This window comes from Scyliorhinus canicula, chromosome 11, assembly GCF_902713615.1.
Source record: "Scyliorhinus canicula chromosome 11, sScyCan1.1, whole genome shotgun sequence".
In the NCBI taxonomy this organism is placed as follows: domain Eukaryota; kingdom Metazoa; phylum Chordata; class Chondrichthyes; order Carcharhiniformes; family Scyliorhinidae; genus Scyliorhinus; species Scyliorhinus canicula.
Window position 1 is genome coordinate 15,090,111 of NC_052156.1, and position 27,931 is coordinate 15,118,041.

At 56.0% G+C, this 27,931-nt stretch overlaps 1 protein-coding gene across 5 annotated transcripts in view; it reads right to left on the reverse strand.

Annotated features, from left to right (window-relative positions):
• Positions 1-27,931, reverse strand: part of LOC119973850 (caM kinase-like vesicle-associated protein) — a 189,947-nt gene that overhangs the window by 70,378 nt on the left and 91,638 nt on the right. For all 5 annotated transcript variants that reach the window (XM_038812330.1, XM_038812329.1, XM_038812332.1 and 2 more), the window contains one exon: positions 12,071-12,145. In XM_038812330.1, the coding sequence (XP_038668258.1) occupies positions 12,071-12,145 (75 nt within the window). The remainder of the gene's footprint in view (positions 1-12,070; positions 12,146-27,931) is intronic.

Below are 27,931 nucleotides of genomic sequence, written 5' to 3' on the forward strand. Positions count from 1 at the left end.
TCTTCTGGCCGTGAATGCTGTGAATGATATGAGACCCATTGAGTCTAGGCTGCAGAGTGCAGTCAATGGAGCTCTGGAAACTTGATGATCAGTGAGGGGAAAATAGTACGCAGTTAAAGGCTACTAAATATATTGACACACAAGTAGACTTTGGTAGACATGAGCACATCCCTCTTGAAATAACGTTAGATCATTACACACCAACCTTGGAAATCCTGGCAATACACATTCAAGCTAACTTTCAGTGGGAAGGCCAAGGAGACCGTATTCTAAAATAAATAAATAGATAAATGTTTATTCTCAGATCCCTTCACCCATTCGGATACCCAGTCCATGACCTTCAGCTGATCGACACTGGCCACATTTGTCCATTGGTTGAAACAGGGTGGGTGGGACTTTCTCGACAGTGGAAGCGACTCGCCAATGTCCACTGACAGGGTCTTCTGGTCCCACCAATGTCAACAGTGTTTAGTGTGGCTCACCCGTCCCGTCCCCAGGGAGCCCGCCAAGGGGGTTGGCCTTCGGCAGGACCGGGTGATCCGGCTGCTGGGACGGGCCGGAAAATCCCGCCCTCTGCCTGCGTGGCACCCTGCCCTCACACACGTGTAAACTGGCCAGATTGAAAGAAGAGGCTCAGGTCGATCCCGGGCGCTCAGTAACAGTTGTACAACAATGCCCTTTTATGGCACAAAGCTTGGAACTCAACAAACAAAAGAGATAATATTTGTACGGAGTTTTTGTTACCTGAATAAAATACCATTATAAAAATAATAATACTAATGAGGCACTGCTTGTGCCAATGGTAACCAAACTTGCTGACATGGGTTAGATAGTACAATCGTCAACAAGAAGGGAAGCTGATGGGGAGTGCTCGGACCTTGGATTTGCCACAGGTCTCTTTGCTGGTGCTCACTTGTACTAGTTGCTCTCGTAAGTGGCCGAGCTGCCTGTGGTGGTATGATTAGCATAGCTGCCTGCCATTGGTGCAGAACACCGGCTTACCATTGGCCCTGGTCGGTCATGTGCCTCTCGACCGGTTGGTTGAGACCAGTCATGTGACGGCTCCCCGATTGGTCGAAGCGGGATATAAAAACCCAGTACTCCCGGCGGTCGTCCTTCTACTGTAATCAACCGCAGGGCTTAACATCTAGTATATTAAAGCCATACTTTTGTTCAGCAACTCGTCTCGCATTCAATTGATGGTACATCACTGCCTGCATTCAGGGCCCAGGAGAAAGGAACGCATCAGGCCCTGGGGGTGGTGGGGCACACCGAGGTGCATGTTGTAACTAGAGGTCTCTCCGTTGTCCAGAGCAAGCAGCAAGAGCCTCAAACCTGAACCATCACCGTTGGAACTCTCAATTTCTGGCCGATCCTGCTCCTGATACGTATATCCATGTGTCCGTGTGCAGGATCCGGCCTTCGGACAGCCTCCTGGTTCCAAGCCTGCCGGTCAAGCTCGAAGCTGCCTGAAGATCTTTCCCACTTCCCTCGACTGTCAGTTTTGTTTCTCAGATAACCATTGAGCTGCCCACTTCTACCAGTTAAGTTATCAAGCAGCAGTAAGACTGAGTGCAGCCTGCACTCAAAAGATCGGACAGAGGGAAGGCTAATTGCACATCGTAAACCCCGGGTCCACTTCCCCAAATGTCAAATATTTCCTCCATCTCTCAATTTGCTGGAATATGCTGTATCCCGGAATGTTATTGATTTTTAGGAAATGCTACGCAGGGTTGTCGAGCTCTGTATTTGCTTTGAGGAATCTCAGGCATAGCTTGAGCCACCTCATTTAAATGGTCCAGGAGGTATTGACTGACTGCAGATGTTGGAGGCAGTTGCCACCCTGTTTCTACCTCAAATCAGGATGGCAGCGAGACCAAAGTGGGGAGGGACATCGGAGAGCTGATTTTCCGGATGATCAGATTTTCATGCAAACCATGATCTGGACAGCTGGTCCTCTCGCTGGGAACAGGTCGGTGCTTCAATACTAAATGCAAGTCGGTGTCAGATAATATAGTTGCCATTCCCAGCAGCAGTTTTCCCTCGGAGCTGCATTGCTACTGTTGGCTCCAAATCCTGGCTACGAACCGTCGACAAAGGCAGCGTCAGCCATGGGCACAAATCCCATAATGGCCGCTGAACCTTGCGAGAGGTCAAAAGTAGGATTTGAGTCAGCGAGATTTCGGCTCGGGATTTCCCACAACAATGAGCTCATTTTTAAATGCCGCCACCAACCCGGCCTCCGGAACCAACCAACACCCCAACTTACCGATTAGGGGGGTCCTCATTCCCCCCTCACCACACCTCATGAGCAGGCACCCCCAGGCCTGATCGCCGGCACGGACAATCTGGCATCAGACACCTTGGCACTGCCAGCCTGGCACCCTGGCAGTGCTACCTGGACACGCTGGCTGTACCAAGGTGGCATTGCCAGGGTGGCACTGCCAGGGTGCCCAGGTGGCCGTGTCAATGTGGCCATGCCAAGGTGCCAGACCAGCAGTGACAAGTCACTCGGTTGGCATCAGAGGTGCCAGGATACCTCCTTACCCAGAGCCCGGCCACCCAGATGCCTCCAATCGCCATGTTTGTAGAGATCAGTGCTAAATGAATTCACGGCGATGTCTCCCGGGTGTGGGGGTTCAATCCCGGGCTTTGGAATCCTCCCGCGCAGACATATTTAAGTGAAATTAATTGCTCACTTAGATATGCAAACTGGATCCCGCCAGTGAGAGCGAGATCCAGATTGTGATGTCTCGCGAGATTCAATGTCCTGAGTGTTGTAAATCTCGCAAGAGGCCTCTCGTGAGATTTAACGGCCCTGTCTCATCACCAAGTCAGGTGCGACGAGACCGTACGATCGTGGCCTTCGACTACGAACACCTAAATTAAATCTCGCCTCAGCCTTCTCTGCTTCAAGGAGAATCATGTCCCTAAACCTCTCTAACCCCATTCCTCTCCCATGCCCTGAATGATCCCAGACGGCACAAACCTATGGTTCCTGCAGTGACATAGAGCCCAGTTTAAAATGCTGTGCAAACTGATTCCAAATTTTCAAAGTGGCTATAACCACCAGGCTGAAAGAGAATCTAGCAGGGGAAACCAGGGGTTGTCCAGTAACCAGGGTCTTTGGACCCGACACTATGCACAAAACCTTCTCCCTCCACCCCCCACAGAGTCCAGATCCCTGAGCCACCCCCGCACCTTATCAATATTTGCTGCCCAGTAGTAACAGAACACATTAGGTAGTGCAACCCCCCCTCCTCTGCCAAAGCGTCCTACAAACCCAAAGAGTCTTATCAGCCCAAACGAAAGTAGATTTCAATTCATAGATCCTGCAAAAAAAATCTTGGAGAATATTCATCTTCACTGTTTGTACCCTTCTCGTTCAGGTCAGAGGGAGGGCATCCCAACTTTTCAAATCGGCCTTTATCCCCTCCATCAGATGATTCCTAGATATCGGAAGCTGGTCCTGGCTGGACGAAACGGCAGCCTTCCCAGATCAGCTCCCCTCCCAGGGGGGGGGGGGGGGTTCACCAGAATATATTTACTCTTGCCCAGATTCAGCTTGTACCCCCGAAAAGGAGCCAAACTTCCATTACCTCCCCCACGTGACTTTGTGATATATAGTAAAAAATCATCCACATATAAGAACGCCCTCTGCTCCTTCCCCACGCTCTATTCCCCTCCACCCGGTTTACCACCTCAATGCAATGGCCAGCGCCTCGATTGCTAAGGCAAACAATAGCGGAGACAACAGACACCCTGCCTTGTACCTCTGTTCAGTTGAAAATATCCTGAACTCAGGGTATTAGTTAGCACGTTTTCTAATATTGGCTGACAAATGTCAGCACTGAACAAATCCAGTCTGCTCCTCCAACATCACCCCACACAGGCTGGGCTCCAAACGCATTGCCAACACATTAGTCAACAATCTGTCCTTTTTCAGGATAAAAGGAAATCGATACCTGCGCCAATGTGACCGGCAACAGCCCCCGGGACACGGAATCATTAAACATATCCGGCAGAAGTGGGGCCAATGGGCCAGCAAACTGTTTGTAAAATTCAATGGAGAACCCATCTGGACCTGGTGCTTTGCCCGTCTGCATTAACTGAATACAGTTCATGATCTCCTCCAACCCTATCTGTGTCTCTAACTCCTGCCTACTCTCCTGCTCCACCTCAGGCAAGGTCAACCCATCCAAAAACTGCATTATTGATGAACCCTCCTCCGGGGGCTCTGTCTTATACAACCCACGGTAGAAGGCCTCAAAGACCTCATTAACCTTCTCTGGGGCTGAAACCATCCTGCCACTCGAGTCCCTGAGCTGCACTATCTCCCAGGAGGCAGCTGGTGAGCCAACAGGCGACTGGCCTTCTCCCCATACTCATAAAAAGTCCCCCTTGAGCATTGCAGCTATCTCACTGCCTTACCCATTGACAACAATTTAAAATCCATTTGCAATTCCTTTTTGTCCGCCAATAACTCCAGTGTCCGGGAGATTGATTACTTGCGGTTCACCTCAAGAATGAAGTCGACCAGCCTCTACCTCTTGACCTTCCACGATTTGTTCCTATGCACCTTGTAAGAGATTATCACCCCCTCCCCCCAATAACTGTCTTCATGGCTTCCCAGAGTGTGGAAGGCTAGACCACTTCATTCCTGTTGAACTCAATATACTCGCCAATGGCAGAGGACACCCGCTCACAAATCTCTCATGTGCAAGCAAAGCCATGCTCAATCTCCACGGGGGTTGCTGAGAGCGGCCCGTCTCCAACATCGGGTCGACAAAATGGAGAGCTTGATCCAAGATAGCGATCGCCATGTACCCCGCCCTCCTCATCCCAGAGAGGAGACCTACCCACTCCAAAGACGTCAATCTGGGAGTAAACCCAATGGATGTGCAAAAAACAAACACACTCCTCATCACGGAAACCTAAATCTCCACGGATCTACCCACGGGCATCTGTCCCATGAACATCAATTACTCCTTTGTCACCCCAGATGGACTCCGAGATTTAGGACTCGACCTATCCAACCTCGGATCCAAAACACATCCCCCTGCAAGCCCGTTCAAAAACAAAGGAATCATTACCGTCACCAGTCTACCCCCCCCTTCCTCCCCATCCCCTTCCCCCTCCCAGCTCAGCCCCACCCCACCCTGAACACCAAACAAACATCCAATAGAAGAACGAGCACCCTTCTCCCCCCACTTCTCCGCCCCCAATCCCAAACAAAACAGAAACAAAAACCTAACCTTCATGAACACCCCCCGCACCCCCGCCCCATCATTAACAAGCTGCGGAAATCTCCCCTCTGCCTGTTAACTAGCTAAACTGCTAGCAGGGTGACACCCTGCACAGGGTAGAAATCAATGTGAACTAAATAATATATTAATGATCAGCTCCCCTGCCCAAACCAAACTTTAATACTGAACAACAGAGGAAAATAAACATCACACTAAACCTCACGTTACTCTAGTACAGCACGGCCGTGGCCTTATTAAACGCTGCATACCTTATCTCTAGCTCTGCCCCAACACCTTGGTATATTCTGATCATGTGGCCCTTCTATCTACATTCTCGATGGTCCTTTGCCCCGCTCCTCAACCAGGTATCTATGAAAACTGATTATGATCGGCTCGAGGTGGTTCCCCACAGAAAGCATCCTCTCGGGCTGCATCACAGCCTGGTATGGCAACTGCTCGGCCCAGGACAGCAAGGAACTTCAGAGAGTCGTGAACACCGCCCAGTCCATCGCACGAACCTGCCTCCCATCCATTGACCCCATCTACACCTCCCGCTGCCTGGGGGAAGCGGGAAGCATAATCAAAGACCCTTCCCACACGGCTTACTCACTCTTCCAACTTCTTCCATTGGGCAGGAGATACAGAAGTCTGAGAACACGCACGAACAGACTCAAAAACAGCTTCTTCCCCACTGTCACCAGACTCCTAAATGACCCTCTTATGGACTGACCTCATTAACACTATACCCCTGTATGCTTCATCCGATGCCTGTGCTTATGTAGTTACATTGTATATCTTGTGTTGCCCTATTATGTATTTTCATTTATTCCCTTTTCTTCCCATGTACTGAATGATCTGTTGAGCTGCTTGCAGAAAAATACTTTTCACTGTACCTCGGTACATGTGACAATAAACAAATCCAATCCAATCCAATCCAGATCTGGGTTGCTGCCTCAGTGACCAATGGGCCCGGTTCAACTCTGGAGAGGTCGGCAAGACCCCCTCCCCCACCAACTTTCCGAACATTCTGGACATATAGTCCAGGGAGTTTGGGACTCTCTGGGGCAGCCAGTCATTTTCTGGTACATTTCTACTTAAGATGTGTTTTAAGACAGTTCAAGTTTGGTTCTCTTTGTTGAGTAACTAGTCATAAATGTCTAACTGAGTTCAGGAGCAGTGTTATAACTGTAATTGCATGAGTTGGAGCCGCAATTGCTTCGAGGTAATAGCTGATCTCTGATCATCTTGTCAACAATTTCTATATTATCTACTTCAAACCTGCCTTTTGCCAACCATGCGTGTATAGTTTGGATAACACATTGATTGGTTGTATTAGAGCCTGTGCCCAATGATGGGTGATATAGTTAAACCTCCAGGAAATTATCTGCTCATAATTGACAATACTATTGCACCAATTTTATCACTCTATAACAGCTGCAATAATAATGAATTAGTGATGTAGAGACCTGTCTGCCTTCTGAAAGGATGTTTGGATCATTGCTAAATTTATTGGGGTCTTTGTTTTTAGGCGCAATTTCCATGGGCTTTATTCCTTCTTGCATTTTGTACTTTTCTTTCTTTAAAAAAAAATAAATTTGGAGTACCCAATTCATTTTTTTCTCCAATTAAGAAACAATTTAGTGCGGCCGATCCACCTAACCTGCACATCTTTTGGGTTGTGGGGGCGAAACCCACGCAGACACGGGGAGAATGTGCAAACTCCGCACGGACAGTGACCCAGAGCCGGGATCGAACCTGGGACCTCGGCGCCGTGAGGCCGCAGTGCTAACCACTGCGCCACCGTGCTGCCCATTTTTTCTTTATTCATTCATGGGATGTGAGCGTCGCTGGCTGGGCCAGCATTTGTTGCCCATCCCAACGGGCATTTAAGAGTCAATCATATTGCTGTGGGTCTGGAGTCACATGTAGGCCAGACCAGGTAAGGATGGCAGATTTCCTTCCCTAAAGGACATTAGTGAACCAGGTGGGTTTTTACAACAATTGACAATGATTTCACGGTCGTCATTAGACTCCTAATTGCAGTTTTTTTAATAGAATTTAAATTTCACGATCTGCCTTGATGGGAATCGAACCCAGGACCCCAGAGCATTACCCTGGATTTCTGGATTACTTGTCCAGTGACAACACCACTACGCCCCTGGCTTACCACTTGGGCTCCAAAATCTGTTTAGACCAGTCTTGGGTTGTGCAACCGGTGATCCGTATGGAATGCTGGAGTCTGCTTAAAATAAGCTTCAAAACTTCCAAAATGTTTTTTGTTGAACACAAAGGAGCACGATTGAAATGATTCGACTGCCAACATCCTGGGGGATACCATTTACCAGAAACTGAATTGGACGAGCCATATAAATACTATGGCTACAAGATCAGATCAGAGGCTAGGAATCCTGCTGAAAGTAACTCACCTTCTGACTCTCCCAGGTCTGTCCACAATCTACAAGGCACAATGGAGCACGATGGGCTGATCGCCAGTCGCCTGGATGAGTGCAACTCCAACAACACTCAAGAATCTCAACGTCATCCAGGACAAAGCAACGGTAGGGCAGCAGGCTAGCATTGTGGATAGCACAATTGCTTCACAGTTCCAGGGTCCCAGGTTCGATTCCGGCTTGGGTCACTGTCTGTGCGGAGTCTGCACGTTCTCCCCGTGTCTGAGTGGGCTTTCTCCAGGTACTCCGGTTTCCTCCCACAGTCCAAAGATGTGCAGGTTAGGTGGATTGGCCATGATAAATTGCCCTTATTGTCCAAAATTGCCCTTAGTGTTGGGTGGGGTTACTGGGTTATGAGGATAGGGTGGAGGTGTTGACCTTGGGTAGGGTGCTCTTTCCAAGAGCCGGTGCAGACTTGACAATTCTACGGACACGTGCTTGTAGGATTAGAATAGTGGTTTTAATATACTTACAACAGAGCCAGCCTGTTAGCCATTGAACTTTCGGTGAACTGGCTGGGTGACTCTGTGGCACGGATCTTTATACAGCAGCTCCAGGGGGAGGAGTTCTGGGCGGAGCCAAGGGAGGAGCCCAGTACAAACTCTTGAGTACTCCCAGAGCAACTCCCCCTGGTGGTCAGGTAGTGCAACTGCACTTACAATATTGATACATGTATCTACTTGGAACAGAGTGACATTGGTAACTATAATGCCGTGTGAATCTCATTCACCACAGACTCCTTCTGCACTGTAAATTCTATGATAAAACCCGCTTGATTAGCACCCAATTTACCACCTTCAACATCCACTTTTGCCACCATGAACACGATTCGCTGCAGTAACTCCCCAAAGCTCCATCAACATGACCTTCCAAACCCATGACCACTACCATCTAGATGGACAAGGGTAGTAGTGGCTTGGGAACACCACTTCACACAAGTTCCCCTCCAAGTCGCACACCATCATCACTTGGAACTATATCACCCTTACTGCACTGTCACTGGGGGGGGGGGGGGGGGGGGGGGGGGGGGGGGGGGGAGAGTCAAAATCCTGGAACTCCCTTCTGAACAACACTGTGGGTATACCTATATAACACATGGACTGCAGCGGTTCAAAGACGGAAGCTCACCACCACCTTCTGAAGGGCAATTAGGGATGGGCACTAAATGCTGGCTTAGCCAGTAATGCTCACTTCCTGTAAACAAATAAATAAAGTTCTCAAAGATGCCACAAAGAATCTGTGGGCTGCAACCAGATTGTTCTTAAACCTATGGGTCTATGTCTCCCCACTATCTCCTCTGTAGATGCACCTGGAGGCCCAGATACGTGAGCTGCATCAGGACAGCTGACTGTGGTTTGCCCGAATGATGATGATGATTATTTGGATTAGTCCTGTGCTTCTCAGTTCTGGCATAACTTTGCCGTCCGGCTTCCAGACTAGAACCAAGTTTGGAGCTCTTATAAATTTAGGCTGCAACCTTGCATCCAAAAAGCAGGACCTGCAGCAGTGCAGCTCTCCCTCAGTACCACATTGCAGTTGTGTCATGTATCTGGGAATCACATTCCTGCTGGTTCTGCGTCACGTTATGGGTGCTGAGGTCAGTGCGGGCTTTGAGCAGATCGCTCTCTCGATTGTATTGAACAACGCCCTGAACAAACCTCTCATTGTGTTTTACAAGAATCCAGAGTGTGGACACCTCCATAATGTTTCTCCTTACAGCAACAAAGAAATCTAATGGCAAACCTACACCTTGTGCACATGTTTCTGGCGTGGTACTTGAACCCGTGACCTTTTGGTTCAGAGATCAGAGCGCCACCGTTCACAATAAGTCTGGAGCCCGGAGAACGGAACGCTGATCCGGAAGAGTTGTAAGAAACTAGCAGGATCGTTTGAAGATGAGCCAGAGGGTGGTGAGTCTGTGGAACTCTTTGCCGCAGAAGGCTGTGGAGGCCAATTCACTGAGTGTCTTTAAGACTGAGATAGATAGGTTCTTGATCAATAAGGGGATCGGGGATATGGGGAGAAGGCAGGAGAATGGGGATGAGAAAAATATCAGCCATGATTGAATGGCAGAGCAGACTCGATGAGCTGAGTGGCCTAATTCTCTCCTATGCATTATGGTCTACAAGGATGAATATTTTAGATTAAATGCAATGGGTTATAGTGTAGGTGAACGTGGTTCAGTTTATTGGGTGAGTGGGGGATTCATGAGACAGGGACTTAGCACCTCATGCTAGACCAGCATTTATTGCCATTCACAATTGCCCTTGAATTGGTTAATTATATACCACTTATATGCAGACAGTGGACATTATCTGAGGATTCACTTGTGCCCCTATGTACACAGGAAAAAGCTAAAACAGGCTCACTGTGTGAGGGTTTTACAGGCGTTACTGATGTCCTAAATTGAAATTTGAAAAGAAAACTCAATGGCGTTCCCAACTTGGGAACGATCGGTGGAACCATCAATTCAGCGAACACGTGTAGTTGGATCTGAACAGAGGCTTTAATACACTTACAACAGAGCCAGCATATTCGTCGTTGAACTTCAGATGAACTGGCAGGCTGGCTCTAAGGCACTGATCTTTATACATCGGTCCCAGGGGGAGGCGTCCTGGGCGGAGCCAAGGGAGGAGCCCAGTACAAACTCTCGCGTACTCCCAGAGCGACTCCCCCTGGTGGTTGGATAGTGCAACTGCACTTACAATGGTGGATAGTGAACATATATACACGGAGTTATATTGGCAACTATATACAGCATTGATCTTACAACGGGTAGATAACGAACATATATACATGGGGATATTGGCAACTATATACAGTGCGAATCACATTCACCACAGTGATGTTCAAAGTTTTCTGGGAAAACAAGGTTGCTTTTAAACAAAAAGTTAGAGGAAGGAAACAGCAACAGAAAACCTTGGATCAGAAGTACTTTGAACCTGCAATGAATCATACATCAAGGGCCTGTCACACTGAGGCTGTCTCCAGAATACTGCAGTAAACACGTTATTTCAAAAGCTTTCCACATCCCTTTGTGGTCATTGATCCCACTGAGGGGTTTGACACCATTGGGCCTTCTTTTTCAACAACGTGTACAAAGCTACACAACAAACAGCAGACTACAATCGGGCAGAGTAGACTTAGCCCTCACTCCGATAATCTATTTCAGTATGGATCCTTACTGGGCAGTTCCAGCACTGGGGGAGATTAGCTGCGATAGGGAGGTTGTTCAACAAATGTTTGACCTGGCTGGTTGGTTGTAAGAAATTAAGTAAAATAGGTTAGGTCTGGCAGCTAGAGGAGCAATAAAGTACGGAAGATGCATCATGGGCCATTACTCTTGCTCCCGAGTCAGAAGTTTGCAAGTTGAAGCCTCACCCCAGTGATAGAAGCACAAGCTGATTCTCCAGTGTAACACCATAAGACATAGGAGCATAATTAGGCCATTCAGCCCATCGAGTCTGCTCCGCCATTCAATCATCGCTGATACTTTCTCATCCCCATTCTCCTGCCTTGTCACCATAATCCCCGATCCCCTTATTAATCAAGAACCTCTCTATCTCTGTCTTAAAGGCACTCAGTGATTTGGCCTCCACAGCCTTCTGCGGCAAAGAGTTCCACAGATTCCCCACCCTCTGGCTGAAGAAATTCCTCCTCATCTCTGTTTTAAAGGATCGTCCCTTCAGTCTGAGGCTGTGCTGAGCTTTGGGTCTTATAGCACTCCTTCAGATCGTACTGAATTGACAAAGAGGTCACTGAGCAGTGGAAGCACACATTAGGACGTTGTCTTCCATACACTTGTTGGAATATTCCGGAACACTTTTGCAACGTTCCAAATCGCTGTTCTAAGGTTGGAGCTGATTGTCGCAATGCCCTACTTCTTGCTCTCGTAAAAACATAGAAAATAGAAGGAGGAGACCATTTGGCCCTTCGAGCCTGCTCCGCCTTCATTATGACCATGGCTGATGATCAAGTTCAATACCCCGATCCCGCCTTCCCCCCCATATCCCTTGATCCCTTTAGCTCCCAGAGCTATATCCTTCTTGAAATTCCTTCTCAGCCTACCTAATTTCTTAACACCGCATCACAGCTTGTATTTTGAATATTTTCCTGATCTTTATTGTACTACGAATGCAGAAATAATGATGTGATCAAATGTCTGGAGTGGGGTTTGAACCCACAGCTTTCTGGCTGTAAAGAAGGTTCTTCAATCACCCATGATCACAGATAGGGACTTTCCAGCCCTTCCCCCTGGTGAGATCCACCGGTCTGTCTGAAGGCAATCCTCCACGATTGGTTTCCCAGCAACCGTCCCCCCTCCCCCCCCTTTACCATAGTCTTTACATTATCTTCTGCTGTAAATTGACTTACAGTTCCAGGAAAATGAAGTATTCCTTGCGTGTTTCAAAGACGTCCACCTGCTGCAATATGTTTGGATGCTTCACCCTGGAAGAGAGAACAAAGCTTTTCAGCGTTGGCTTAAGAAGCAGTGAGGATATTCTCCAAAGACTGAAAGAGGGCAACAAATACCAATAACGATGGCAACTGTAAACCTCTGACAAACCTGGCTGCATTGTTCACAAGGACATGGTTTCAAAATGTAATTGTGCTAATTATACCCTCTTGATTGAGGAGACACACTTGCCAGCCAGTTGCATGTGTTTAAAGTTCATTGCTGAAAGCTGGAGACATTGAGGTGATTTTTAAGTACATTCCCATGCCTTTAATATTCAGACAAATGGCAAGTTCCAACCCTGCCCAAACCAAGCCTATTAAAAAAATTAACCCTGTTACATTTAGGAAACCAGCACCTTATAGATCATAGAATTTACAGTGCAGAAGGAGGCCATTCGGCCCCTCGAGTCTGCATCGGCTCTTGGAAAGAGCACCCTACCCAAGCCCACACCTCCACACTATCCCCATAACCCAGTAACCCCACCCGACACAAAGGGAATTTTGGACACTAAGGGTAATTTAGCATGGCCAATCCACCTAACCTGCGCAACCTGGACTGTGGGAGGAAACTGGAGCACCCGGAGGAAACCCACGCATACATGGGGAGGATGTGCAGACTCTGCACAGACAGTGACCCAAGCCGGGCATCGAACCTGGGACCCTGGAGCTGTGAAGCAATTGTGCTAACCACTATGCTACCGTGCTGCCCTTTTTTTTAAACTGCAGGACATTCTTCCCAGACTGCCTCACTGTGATGCTGACTGCAGGACACTCTTCCCAGACTACCTCACTGTGATGCTGACTGCAGGACACTCTTCCCAGACTACCTCACTATGATGCTGACTGCAGGACACCCTTCCCGGACTGCCTCACTGTGATGCTGACTGCAGGACACCCTTCCCAGACTGCCTCACTGTGATGCTGACTGCAGGACACCCTTCCCAGACTGCCTCACTGCAACGCTGACTGCAGGACACCCTTCCCAGACTGCCTCACTGCGACGCTGACTGCAGGACACTCTTCCCAGACCTTCTTGATCTTTTGAGCCCTATGAACCCAGTATAAATCACCTCGCTCCAGTTTTGGTTCAGCAGAAGTTCATTGATTGTGTTAATGTGGACTTTATTTTACTCCTTTCACAGGATGTGGGTGTCATTGGCTAGATCAGCATTTATTGCCCATCCCTAATTTCCCCTGGAGAAGGTGGTGGTGAGCTGCCCCCTTGAACTGCTGCAGTCCATGTAGTGTAGGTGCACCCACAGTGCTGTTAGGGAGGGAGTTCCAGGATTTAGACCCAGCGACAGAGAAGGAACAGCGATATTGTTGCCAGTCAGGGCATGAAAGTATCTGTGATCGAGGACCTGCATTTCAATTTGATTTTCAATAAGCACACCAATGGGTAGAGGTGGAGCAAGTGTAGCAACAGACAATGGCGTGGCAGGACGTAGCGCCAACTTGAGTTTCCCTTTGCTGTTATTGTGAAAATGTGGAGATTTTGGGTCAAATTTACTATTTGGAAAAATCACTGGCTACAACCCTGAGTTCCAGTGAGCACAAATCATGCTTCCAATCTATTGCAGTTTGACTATTTAGATCTCCTGTATCCTCCTCTGGCATCACCTACCATTTCCTGGAACCACTTTGTTCACCTGAAAGTAGTCAGACCTGCTCGGCTTATTACTGACACATTAAATTATTTCTAATGTTTCCTTTTTATTTCTGGATGCCATTGACCAGGCCAGCATTTATTACCCATCCTTAATTGCCCCTTGAGAAGGTGGTGGTGAGCCGCCTTTATGAACCGCTGCAGTCCATGTGGTGTAAGTAGATCCACGGTGTTCTTAAGAACGGAGTTTCTGGAGTTTGACACAGTGACAGCAAAGGAATAGTGATATTGTTCCTGGTTAGGATGGTGGGGAGTGACTTGGAGGGGCTTTCAGGTGATGGTGTACCCATGGTGTGGATGGGGGTGGGGGGGGGTTGAAACATACAAATTAGAAGCAGGAGTAGGCTATTTGCCCCCCTCCAGCCTAACCCGTCATTTGATAAGGTCGTTGCTAATCTGTTTGTGGCCTCAACACTGCCAGGGTGCACAGGTGGCACTGCCAGGGTGCCCAGGTGGCACTGCCAGGGTGCCAGAGCTAAGGTCCCCAGGTGGCACCTTACCCGTGCTGGCGATTGGGCCCGGGGGTACCCTACCCTTATGAGGCGGGGGGTGAGAGCGGGGCTCATGTACCTCCTAATCAATACGTTGGGCCGTTGTGGGTCCCTTTGGGAGGTCAAGAGATCAGGGTGGATCTCTTCCTGCACTGGCCAGCCGAGCTCCTCAGTTCACGAAATGAATGTAGGTGTGGTCTTGGTGGGAGGGGGAGTGGGGGTGGGCGGGGGGTTGGGGTGGAGGGGGAGGTGTTGGGTTGTAATGATATGCATAAGCATGTGTATATGCAAATAAGTATAGCCTCCCACCAGTAGGTGTCAGGCAAGTAACAGCACGTGACACTGTATCCTGGAGGGAGTCTGGAGGGGAATGCATCGTGGTCAGCTGTGTTTGCGTTAGTTCTAGTTTAATAGCATTAGTTTCCGACTCACGTTTCTTATAGTATAAATAAATTGACTAGTCTTGAACTAGATGTTCTTCAGAACGCCGACTCAGTAATTGTCTCTGAACAAGAACATAACGGGGGGGGGGGGGGGGGGGGTTTAGGGAGGGAACGCTGCCGAAGCCAGGAGGTCGAAATTAAATACAGTGAACGGCCTTTTTCCCCTGAATCTGTCTTCTAATTTCTTTTGTTGGTTTGGCATCAAAGTCTGTGTCTGATCTTTGAAAATCCTTGTGTTTCAGAGACTTACATTGTCTGGAGACTGTTTTCGAAAACCAATGCAGGCTTCATTTCAGGTGTTTTATTTGGAAATTATTTTTATGAAATATTTATATTTCATACAAAAGAATATAAAAGACGTGAACCATAAACAACATTCTTTGACAAGATTCCATCAACAAACACTTTTTACAAAGACTCTCACCTCCAACACACCCCCCCCCCACCCCATCCGAGCGAAAAGGGAGGGAAATGTTAGAGCAGATTCAGCTTCAGGCTGAATCAGCGCAGAGAAGAGGGCACTCGGGCAGAATCAGCGGAGAGAGGAGGGCACTCGGGCAGAATCAGCAGAGAGAGGAGGGCACTCGGGCAGAATCAGCAGAGAGAGGAGGGCACTCGGGCAGAATCAGCGGAGAGAGGAGGGCACTCGGGCAGAATCAGCGGAGAGAGGAGGGCACTCGGGCTGAATCAGTGCAGAGAGGAGGGCACTCGGGCTGAATCAGCGCAGAGAGGAGGGCACTCGGGCAGAATCAGCGGAGAGAGGAGGGCACTCGGGCAGAATCAGCGCAGAGAGGAGGGCACTCGGGCTGAATCAGCGGAGAGAGGGGGGCACTCGGGCTGAATCAGCGGAGAGAGGAGGGCACTCGGGCTGAATCAGCGGGGAGAGGAGGGCACGCGGGCAGAATCAGCGCAGAGAGGAGGGCACTCGGGCAGAATCAGCGGAGAGAGGAGGGCACTCGGGCTGAATCAGTGCAGAGAGGAGGGCACTCGGGCTGAATCAGCGCAGAGAGGAGGGCACTCGGGCAGAATCAGCGGAGAGAGGAGGGCACTCGGGCAGAATCAGCGCAGAGAGGAGGGCACTCGGGCTGAATCAGCGGAGAGAGAGGGGCACTCGGGCTGAATCAGCGGAGAGAGGAGGGCACTCGGGCTGAATCAGCGGGGAGAGGAGGGCACGCGGGCTGAATCAGCGCAGAGAGGAGGGCACTCGGGCTGAATCAGCGCAGAGAGGCGGGCACTCGGGCTGAATCAGCGCAGAGAGGGGGGCACTCAGACAGAATCAGCGGAGAGAGGAGGGCACTCGGGCAGAATCAGCGCGGAGAGGAGGGCACTCGGGCTGAATCAGCGCAGAGAGGAGGGCACTCGGGCTGAATCAGCGCAGAGAGGGGGGCACTCGGGCTGAATCAGCGCAGAGAGGAGGGCACTCGGGCTGAATCAGCGGAGAGAGGAGGGCACCCAGACAGAATCAGCGCAGAGAGGGGGGCACTCGGGCTGAATCAGCAGAGAGAGGAGGGCACTCGGGCTGAATCAGCGGAGAGAGGAGGGCACTCGGGCTGAATCAGCGCGGAGAGGGGGACACTCGGGCAGAATCAGCGCAGAGAGGGGGGCACTCGGGCTGAATCAGCGGAGAGACGAGGGCACTCGGTCTGAATCAGCGGAGAGAGGGGGGCACTCGGGCTGAATCAGCGGGGAGAGGAGGGCACTCGGGCTGAATCAGCGGAGAGGGGGGGCACTCGGGCTGAATCAGCGCAGAGAGGAGGGCACTCGGGCTGAATCAGCGCAGAGGGGAGGGCACTCGGGCTGAATCAGCGGAGAGAGGAGGGCACCCAGACAGAATCAGCGCAGAGAGGATGGCACTCGGGCTGAATCAGCGCAGAGAGGAGGGCACTCGGGCTGAATCAGCGCGGAGTGAGGAGGGCACTCGGGCTGAATCAGCGCGGAGAGAGGAGGGCACTCGGGCTGAATCAGCGCAGAGAGGAGGGCACTCGGGCTGAATCAGCGCAGAGAGGGTGGCACTCGGGCTGAATCAGCGCAGAGAGGAGGGCACTCGGGCTGAATCAGCGCAGAGAGGAGGGCACTCGGGCTGAATCAGCGCAGAGAGGGGGGGCACTCGGGCTGAATCAGCGCAGAGAGGAGGGCACTCGGGCTGAATCAGCGCCGAGAGGGGGGCACTCGGGCTGAATCAGCGCAGAGAGGGGGGCACTCGGGCTGAATCAGCGGAGAGAGGGGGGCACTCGGGCTGAATCAGCGCAGAGAGGGGGGCACTCGGGCTGAATCAGCGCAGAGAGGGGGCACTCGGGTTGAATCAGCGGAGAGAGGGGGGCACTCGGGCAGAATCAGCGGAGAGAGGAGGGCACTCGGGCAGAATCAGCGGAGAGAGGAGGGCACTCGGGCTGAATCAGCGGAGAGAGGAGGGCACTCGGGCAGAATCAGCGCAGAGAGGAGGGCACTCGGGCAGAATCAGCGCAGAGAGGAGGGCACTCGGGCTGAATCAGCGCAGAGAGGAGGGCACTCAGACAGAATCAGCGCAGAGAGGAGGGCACCCAGACAGAATCAGCGCAGAGAGGAGGGCACCCAGACAGAATCAGCGCGGAGAGAGGGGGGCACTCGGGCTGAATCAGCGCAGAGAGGAAGGCACTCGGGCTGAATCAGCGCAGAGAGGGGGGCACTAGGGCTGAATCAGCGGAGAGAGGAGGGCACTCGGGCTGAATCAGCGCAGAGAGGAGGGCACTCGGGCAGAATCAGCGGAGAGAGGTGGGCACCCAGACAGAATCAGCGGAGAGAGGGGGGCACTCGGGCTGAATCAGCGGAGAGAGGGGGGCACTCGGGCTGAATCAGCGGAGAGAGGAGGGCACTCGGGCAGAATCAGCGCAGAGAGGAGGGCACTCGGGCAGCATCAGCGGAGAGAGGAGGGCACTCGGGCTGAATCAGCGCAGAGAGGGGGGCACTCGGGCTGAATCAGCGGAGAGAGGGGGGCACTCGGGCTGAATCAGCTGAGAGAGGGGGGCACTCGGGCAGAATCAGCGCAGAGAGGAGGGCACTCGGGCTGAATCAGCGCAGAGAGGAGGGCACTCGGGCTGAATCAGCGCAGAGAGGAGGGCACTCGGGCTGAATCAGCGCAGAGAGGGGGGCACTCGGGCTGAATCAGCGCAGAGAGGAGGGCACTCGGGCTGAATCAGCGCAGAGAGGGGGGCACTCGGGCTGAATCAGCGCAGAGAGGAGGGCACTCGGGCTGAATCAGCGCAGAGAGGGGGGCACTCGGGCTGAATCAGCGGAGAGACGAGGGCACTCGGTCTGAATCAGCGGAGAGAGGGGGGCACTCGGGCTGAATCAGCGGGGAGAGGAGGGCACTCGGGCTGAATCAGCAGAGAGGGGGGGCACTTGGGCTGAATCAGCGCAGAGAGGAGGGCACTCGGGCTGAATCAGTGCAGAGAGGAGGGCACTCGGGCAGAATCAGCGCAGAGAGGAGGGCACTCGGGCTGAATCAGCGCAGAGAGGAGGGCACTCAGACAGAATCAGCGCAGAGAGGAGGGCACCCAGACAGAATCAGCGCAGAGAGGAGGGCCATCGGGCTGAATCAGCGCAGAGAGGAGGGCACTCGGGCTGAATCAGCGCAGAGAGGGGGGCACTCGGGCTGAATCAGCGGAGAGAGGAGGGCACTCGGGCTGAATCAGCGCAGAGAGGAGGGCACTCGGGCAGAATCAGCGGAGAGAGGTGGGCACCCAGACAGAATCAGCGGAGAGAGGGGGGCACTCGGGCTGAATCAGCGGAGAGAGGGGGGCACTCGGGCTGAATCAGCGGAGAGAGGGGGGGCACTCGGGCTGAATCAGCGCAGAGAGGGGGGCACTTGGGCTGAATCAGCACCGAGAGGAGGGCACTCGGGCAGCATCAGCGGAGAGAGGAGGGCACTCGGGCAGAATCAGCGGAGAGAGGAGGGCACTCGGGCAGCATCAGCGGAGAGAGGAGGGCACTCGGGCTGAATCAGCGCAGAGAGGGGGGCACTCGGGCTGAATCAGCGGAGAGAGGGGGGCACTCGGGCTGAATCAGCGGAGAGAGGGGGGCACTCGGGCAGAATCAGCGCAGAGAGGAGGGCACTCGGGCTGAATCAGTGCAGAGAGGAGGGCACTCGGGCTGAATCAGCGCAGAGAGGGGGGCACTCGGGCTGAATCAGCGCAGAGAGGAGGGCACTCGGGCTGAATCAGCGCAGAGAGGGGGGCACTCGGGCTGAATCAGCGCAGAGAGGAGGGCACTCGGGCTGAATCAGCGCAGAGAGGGGGGCACTCGGGCTGAATCAGCGGAGAGACGAGGGCACTCGGTCTGAATCAGCGGAGAGAGGGGGGCACTCGGGCTGAATCAGCGGGGAGAGGAGGGCACTCGGGCTGAATCAGCGGAGAGGGGGGGCACTCGGGCTGAATCAGCGCAGAGAGGAGGGCACTCGGGCTGAATCAGCGCAGAGAGGAGGGCACTCGGGCAGAATCAGCGCAGAGAGGAGGGCACTCGGGCTGAATCAGCGCAGAGAGGAGGGCACTCAGACAGAATCAGCGCAGAGAGGAGGGCACCCAGACAGAATCAGCGCAGAGAGGAGGGCCATCGGGCTGAATCAGCGCAGAGAGGAGGGCACTCGGGCTGAATCAGCGCAGAGAGGCGGGCACTCGGGCTGAATCAGCGCAGAGAGGGGGGCACTCAGACAGAATCAGCGGAGAGAGGAGGGCACTCGGGCAGAATCAGCGCGGAGAGGAGGGCACTCGGGCTGAATCAGCGCAGAGAGGAGGGCACTCGGGCTGAATCAGCGCAGAGAGGAGGGCACTCGGGCTGAATCAGCGGAGAGAGGAGGGCACTCGGGCTGAAATCAGCGCAGAGAGGAGGGCACTCGGGCTGAATCAGCGGAGAAAGGAGGGCACCCAGACAGAATCAGCGCAGAGAGGGGGGCTCTCGGGCTGAATCAGCGGAGAGAGGAGGGCACTCGGGCTGAATCAGCGGAGAGAGGAGGGCACTCGGGCTGAATCAGCGCGGAGAGGGGGGCACTCGGGCAGAATCAGCGCAGAGAGGGGGGCACTCGGGCAGAATCAGCGCAGAGAGGGGGGCACTCGGGCTGAATCAGCGGAGAGACGAGGGCACTCGGTCTGAATCAGCGGAGAGAGGGGGGCACTCGGGCTGAATCAGCGGGGAGAGGAGGGCACTCGGGCTGAATCAGCAGAGAGGGGGGGCACTCGGGCTGAATCAGCGCAGAGAGGAGGGCACTCGGGCTGAATCAGCGCAGAGGGGAGGGCACTCGGGCTGAATCAGCGGAGAGAGGAGGGCACCCAGACAGAATCAGCGCAGAGAGGATGGCACTCGGGCTGAATCAGCGCAGAGAGGAGGGCACTCGGGCTGAATCAGCGCGGAGAGAGGAGGGCACTCGGGCTGAATCAGCGCAGAGAGGAGGGCACTCGGGCTGAATCAGCGCAGAGAGGGGGGGCACTCGGGCTGAATCAGCGCAGAGAGGAGGGCACTCGGGCTGAATCAGCGCAGAGAGGGGGGGCACTCGGGCTGAATCAGCGCAGAGAGGGGGGCACTCGGGCTGAATCAGCGCAGAGAGGGGGGCACTCGGGCTGAATCAGCGCAGAGAGGGGGGCACTCGGGCTGAATCAGCGCAGAGAGGGGGCACTCGGGTTGAATCAGCGGAGTGAGGGGGGCACTCGGGCAGAATCAGCGGAGAGAGGAGGGCACTCGGGCAGAATCAGCGGAGAGAGGAGGGCACTCGGGCTGAATCAGCGGAGAGGGGAGGGCACTCGGGCAGAATCAGCGCAGAGAGGAGGGCACTCGGGCAGAATCAGCGCAGAGAGGAGGGCACTCGGGCTGAATCAGCGCAGAGAGGAGGGCACTCAGACAGAATCAGCGCAGAGAGGAGGGCACCCAGACAGAATCAGCGCAGAGAGGAGGGCCATCGGGCTGAATCAGCGCAGAGAGGAAGGCACTCGGGCTGAATCAGCGCAGAGAGGTGGGCACTAGGGCTGAATCAGCGGAGAGAGGAGGGCACTCGGGCTGAATCAGCGCAGAGAGGAGGGCACTCGGGCAGAATCAGCGGAGAGAGGTGGGCACCCAGACAGAATCAGCGGAGAGAGGGGGGCACTCGGGCTGAATCAGCGGAGAGAGGGGGGCACTCGGGCTGAATCAGCGGAGAGAGGAGGGCACTCGGGCAGAATCAGCGCAGAGAGGAGGGCACTCGGGCAGCATCAGCGGAGAGAGGAGGGCACTCGGGCTGAATCAGCGCAGAGAGGGGGGCACTCGGGCTGAATCAGCGGAGAGAGGGGGGCACTCGGGCTGAATCAGCTGAGAGAGGGGGGCACTCGGGCAGAATCAGCGCAGAGAGGAGGGCACTCGGGATGAATCAGCGCAGAGAGGAGGGCACTCGGGCTCGAATCAGCGCAGAGAGGAGGGCACTCGGGCTGAATCAGCGCAGAGAGGGGGGCACTCGGGCTGAATCAGCGCAGAGAGGGGGGCACTCGGGCTGAATCAGCGCAGAGAGGAGGGCACTCGGGCTGAATCAGCGCAGAGAGGGGGGCACTCGGGCTGAATCAGCGCAGAGAGGAGGGCACTCGGGCTGAATCAGCGCAGAGAGGGGGGCACTCGGGCTGAATCAGCGGAGAGACGAGGGCACTCGGTCTGAATCAGCGGAGAGAGGGGGGCACTCGGGCTGAATCAGCGGGGAGAGGAGGGCACTCGGGCTGAATCAGCGGAGAGGGGGGGCACTCGGGCTGAATCAGCGCAGAGAGGAGGGCACTCGGGCTGAATCAGCGCAGAGAGGAGGGCACTCGGGCAGAATCAGCGCAGAGAGGAGGGCACTCGGGCTGAATCAGCGCAGAGAGGAGGGCACTCAGACAGAATCAGCGCAGAGAGGAGGGCACCCAGACAGAATCAGCGCAGAGAGGAGGGCCATCGGGCTGAATCAGCGCAGAGAGGAAGGCACTCGGGCAGCATCAGCGCAGAGAGGAGGGCCATCGGGCTGAATCAGCGCAGAGAGGAGGGCACTCGGGCTGAATCAGCGCAGAGAGGGGGGCACTCGGGCTGAATCAGCGGAGAGAGGAGGGCACTCGGGCTGAATCAGCGCAGAGAGGAGGGCACTCGGGCAGAATCAGCGGAGAGAGGTGGGCACCCAGACAGAATCAGCGGAGAGAGGGGGGCACTCGGGCTGAATCAGCGGAGAGAGGGGGGCACTCAGGCTGAATCAGCGGAGAGAGGGGGGGCACTCGGGCTGAATCAGCGTAGAGAGGGGGGCACTCGGGCTGAATCAGCACCGAGAGGAGGGCACTCGGGCAGCATCAGCGGAGAGAGGAGGGCACTCGGGCAGAATCAGCGGAGAGAGGAGGGCACTCGGGCAGCATCAGCGGAGAGAGGAGGGCACTCGGGCTGAATCAGCGCAGAGAGGGGGGCACTCGGGCTGAATCAGCGGAGAGAGGGGGGCACTCGGGCTGAATCAGCGGAGAGAGGGGGGCACTCGGGCAGAATCAGCGCAGAGAGGAGGGCACTCGGGCTGAATCAGTGCAGAGAGGAGGGCACTCGGGCTGAATCAGCGCAGAGAGGGGGGCACTCGGGCTGAATCAGCGCAGAGAGGAGGGCACTCGGGCTGAATCAGCGCAGAGAGGGGGGCACTCGGGCTGAATCAGCGGAGAGACGAGGGCACTCGGTCTGAATCAGCGGAGAGAGGGGGGCACTCGGGCTGAATCAGCGGGGAGAGGAGGGCACTCGGGCTGAATCAGCGGAGAGGGGGGGCACTCGGGCTGAATCAGCGCAGAGAGGAGGGCACTCGGGCTGAATCGGCGCAGAGAGGAGGGCACTCGGGCAGAATCAGCGCAGAGAGGAGGGCACTCGGGCTGAATCAGCGCAGAGAGGAGGGCACTCAGACAGAATCAGCGCAGAGAGGAGGGCACCCAGACAGAATCAGCGCAGAGAGGAGGGCCATCGGGCTGAATCAGCGGAGAGAGGAGGGCACTCGGGCTGAATCAGCGGAGAGAGGAGGGCACTCGGGCTGAATCAGCGCAGAGAGGAGGGCACTCGGGCTGAATCAGCGGAGAGAGGGGGGCTCCCAGACAGAATCAGCAGAGAGAGGAGGGCACTCGGGCTGAATCAGCGCAGAGAGGGGGGCACTCGGGCTGAATCAGCGGAGAGAGGAGGACACTCGGGCTGAATCAGCGCTGAGAGGAGGGCACTCAGGCAGAATCAGCGGAGAGAGGTGGGCACCCAGACAGAATCAGCGGAGAGAGGGGGGCACTTGGGCTGAATCAGCGGAGAGAGGGGGGCACTCGGGCTGAATCAGCGGAGAGAGGGGGGGCACTCGGGCTGAATCAGCGCAGAGAGGAGGGGCACTCGGGCAGAATCAGCAGAGAGAGGAGGGCACTCGGGCTGAATCAGCGCCGAGAGGAGGGTACTCGGGCAGCATCAGCGGAGAGAGGAGGGCACTCGGGCAGAATCTGCGCAGAGAGGAGGGCACACGGGCAGCATCAGCGGAGAGAGGAGGGCACTCGGGCTGAATCAGCGCAGACAGGGGGGCACTCGGGCTGAATCAGCGGAGAGAGGGGGGCACTCGGGCTGAATCAGCGGAGAGAGGGGGGCACTCGGGCAGAATCAGCGCAGAGAGGAGGGCACTCGGGCTGAATCAGCGCAGAGAGGAGGGCACTCGGGCAGAATCAGCGGAGAGAGGAGGGCACTCGGGCTGAATCAGCGCAGAGAGGGGGGCACTCGGGCTGAATCAGCGCAGAGAGGAGGGCACTCGGGCTGAATCAGCGGAGAGAGGAGGGCACTCGGGCTGAATCAGCGCAGAGAGGGGGGCACTCGGGCTGAATCAGCGCAGAGAGGAGGGCACTCGGGCTGAATCAGCGCAGAGAGGGGGGCACTCGGGCTGAATCAGCGGAGAGACGAGGGCACTCGGTCTGAATCAGCGGAGAGAGGGGGGCACTCGGGCTGAATCAGCGGGGAGAGGAGGGCACTCGGGCTGAATCAGCGGAGAGGGGGGGCACTCGGGCTGAATCAGCGCAGAGAGGGGGGCACTCGGGCTGAATCAGTGCAGAGAGGAGGGCACTCGGGCAGAATCAGCGCAGAGAGGAGGGCACTCGGGCTGAATCAGCGCAGAGAGGGGGGCACTCGGGCTGAATCAGCGGAGAGACGAGGGCACTCGGTCTGAATCAGCGGAGAGAGGGGGGCACTCGGGCTGAATCAGCGGGGAGAGGAGGGCACTCGGGCTGAATCAGCGGAGAGGGGGGGCACTCGGGCTGAATCAGCGCAGAGAGGAGGGCACTCGGGCTGAATCAGCGCAGAGGGGAGGGCACTCGGGCTGAATCAGCGGAGAGAGGAGGGCACCCAGACAGAATCAGCGCAGAGAGGATGGCACTCGGGCTGAATCAGCGCAGAGAGGAGGGCACTCGGGCTGAATCAGCGCGGAGAGAGGAGGGCACTCGGGCTGAATCAGCGCAGAGAGGAGGGCACTCGGGCTGAATCAGCGCAGAGAGGGGGGCACTCGGGCTGAATCAGCGCAGAGAGGAGGGCACTCGGGCTGAATCAGCTCAGAGAGGGGGGCACTCGGGCTGAATCAGCGCAGAGAGGAGGGCACACGGGCTGAATCAGCGCAGAGAGGGGGGCACTCGGGCTGAATCAGCGGAGAGAGGGGGGCACTCGGGCTGAATCAGCGCAGAGAGGGGGGCACTCGGGCTGAATCAGCGCAGAGAGGGGGGCACTCGGGCTGAATCAGCGGAGAGAGGGGGGCACTCGGGCAGAATCAGCGCAGAGAGGAGGGCACTCGGGCTGAATCAGTGCAGAGAGGAGGGCACTCGGGCTGAATCAGCGCAGAGAGGGGGGCACTCGGGCTGAATCAGCGCAGAGAGGAGGGCACTCGGGCTGAATCAGCGCAGAGAGGGGGGCACTCGGGCTGAATCAGCGGAGAGACGAGGGGCACTCGGTCTGAATCAGCGGAGAGAGGGGGGCACTCGGGCTGAATCAGCGGGGAGAGGAGGGCACTCGGGCTGAATCAGCGGAGAGGGGGGGCACTCGGGCTGAATCAGCGCAGAGAGGAGGGCACTCGGGCTGAATCAGCGCAGAGAGGAGGGCACTCGGGCAGAATCAGCGCAGAGAGGAGGGCACTCGGGCTGAATCAGCGCAGAGAGGAGGGCACTCAGACAGAATCAGCGCAGAGAGGAGGGCACCCAGACAGAATCAGCGCAGAGAGGAGGGCCATCGGGCTGAATCAGCGGAGAGAGGAGGGCACTCGGGCTGAATCAGCGGAGAGAGGAGGGCACTCGGGCTGAATCAGCGCAGAGAGGAGGGCACTCGGGCTGAATCAGCGGAGAGAGGGGGGCTCCCAGACAGAATCAGCAGAGAGAGGAGGGCACTCGGGCTGAATCAGCGCAGAGAGGGGGGCACTCGGGCTGAATCAGCGGAGAGAGGAGGACACTCGGGCTGAATCAGCGCTGAGAGGAGGGCACTCGGGCAGAATCAGCGGAGAGAGGTGGGCACCCAGACAGAATCAGCGGAGAGAGGGGGGCACTTGGGCTGAATCAGCGGAGAGAGGGGGGCACTCGGGCTGAATCAGCGGAGAGAGGGGGGGCACTCGGGCTGAATCAGCGCAGAGAGGAGGGGCACTCGGGCAGAATCAGCAGAGAGAGGAGGGCACTCGGGCTGAATCAGCGCCGAGAGGAGGGTACTCGGGCAGCATCAGCGGCAGAGAGGAGGGCACTCGGGCAGAATCTGCGCAGAGAGGAGGGCACACGGGCAGCATCAGCGGAGAGAGGAGGGCACTCGGGCTGAATCAGCGCAGACAGGGGGGCACTCGGGCTGAATCAGCGGAGAGAGGGGGGCACTCGGGCTGAATCAGCGGAGAGAGGGGGGCACTCGGGCAGAATCAGCGCAGAGAGGAGGGCACTCGGGCTGAATCAGCGCAGAGAGGAGGGCACTCGGGCAGAATCAGCGGAGAGAGGAGGGCACTCGGGCTGAATCAGCGCAGAGAGGGGGGCACTCGGGCTGAATCAGCGCAGAGAGGAGGGCACTCGGGCTGAATCAGCGGAGAGAGGAGGGCACTCGGGCTGAATCAGCGCAGAGAGGGGGGCACTCGGGCTGAATCAGCGCAGAGAGGAGGGCACTCGGGCTGAATCAGCGCAGAGAGGGGGGCACTCGGGCTGAATCAGCGGAGAGACGAGGGCACTCGGTCTGAATCAGCGGAGAGAGGGGGGCACTCGGGCTGAATCAGCGGGGAGAGGAGGGCACTCGGGCTGAATCAGCGGAGAGGGGGGGCACTCGGGCTGAATCAGCGCAGAGAGGGGGGGCACTCGGGCTGAATCAGTGCAGAGAGGAGGGCACTCGGGCAGAATCAGCGCAGAGAGGAGGGCACTCGGGCTGAATCAGCGCAGAGAGGGGGGGCACTCGGGCTGAATCAGCGGAGAGACGAGGGCACTCGGTCTGAATCAGCGGAGAGAGGGGGGCACTCGGGCTGAATCAGCGGGGAGAGGAGGGCACTCGGGCTGAATCAGCGGAGAGGGGGGGCACTCGGGCTGAATCAGCGCAGAGAGGAGGGCACTCGGGCTGAATCAGCGCAGAGGGGAGGGCACTCGGGCTGAATCAGCGGAGAGAGGAGGGCACCCAGACAGAATCAGCGCAGAGAGGATGGCACTCGGGCTGAATCAGCGCAGAGAGGAGGGCACTCGGGCTGAATCAGCGCGGGAGAGAGGAGGGCACTCGGGCTGAATCAGCGCAGAGAGGAGGGCACTCGGGCTGAATCAGCGCAGAGAGGGGGGCACTCGGGCTGAATCAGCGCAGAGAGGAGGGCACTCGGGCTGAATCAGCTCAGAGAGGGGGGCACTCGGGCTGAATCAGCGCAGAGAGGAGGGCACACGGGCTGAATCAGCGCAGAGAGGGGGGCACTCGGGCTGAATCAGCGGAGAGAGGGGGGCACTCGGGCTGAATCAGCGCAGAGAGGGGGGCACTCGGGCTGAATCAGCGCAGAGAGGGGGGCACTCGGGCTGAATCAGCGGAGAGAGGAGGGCACTCGGGCAGCATCAGCGCAGAGAGGGGGGCACTCGGGCTGAATCAGCGGAGAGACGAGGGCACTCGGTCTGAATCAGCGGAGAGAGGGGGGCACTCGGGCTGAATCAGCGGGGAGAGGAGGGCACTCGGGCAGCATCAGCGGGGAGAGGATGGCACTCGGGCTGAATCAGCGCAGAGAGGAGGGCACTCGGGCTGAATCAGCGCGGAGAGAGGAGGGCACTCGGGCTGAATCAGCGCAGAGAGGAGGGCACTCGGGCTGAATCAGCGCAGAGAGGGGGGCACTCGGGCTGAATCAGCGCAGAGAGGAGGGCACTCGGGCTGAATCAGCGCAGAGAGGGGGGCACTCGGGCTGAATCAGCGCAGAGAGGAGGGCACTCGGGCTGAATCAGCGCAGAGAGGGGGGCACTCGGGCTGAATCAGCGGAGAGAGGGGGGCACTCGGGCTGAATCAGCGCAGAGAGGGGGGCACTCGGGCTGAATCAGCGCAGAGAGGGGGGCACTCGGGCTGAATCAGCGGAGAGAGGGGGGCATTCGGGCTGAATCAGCGCAGAGAGGAGGGCACTCGGGCAGAATCAGCGGAGAGAGGGGGGCACTCGGGCAGAATCAGCGGAGAGAGGAGGGCACTCGGGCCGAATCAGCGGAGAGAGGAGGGCACTCGGGCTGAATCAGCGGAGAGAGGAGGGCACTCGGGCAGAATCAGCGCAGATTGGAGGGCACTCGGGCAGAATCAGCGCAGAGAGGAGGGCACTCGGGCTGAATCAGCGCAGAGAGGAGGGCACACGGGCAGCATCAGCGGAGAGAGGAGGGCACTCGGGCTGAATCAGCGCAGAGAGGGGGGCACTCGGGCTGAATCAGCGGAGAGAGGGGGGCACTCGGGCTGAATCAGCGGAGAGAGGGGGGCACTCGGGCAGAATCAGCGCAGAGAGGAGGGCACTCGGGCTGAATCAGCGCAGAGAGGAGGGCACTCGGGCTGAATCAGCGGAGAGAGGAGGGCACTCGGGCTGAATCAGCGCAGAGAGGGGGGCACTCGGGCTGAATCAGCGCAGAGAGGAGGGCACTCGGGCTGAATCAGCGGAGAGAGGAGGGCACTCGGGCTGAATCAGCGCAGAGAGGGGGGCACTCGGGCTGAATCAGCGCAGAGAGGAGGGCACTCGGGCTGAATCAGCGCAGAG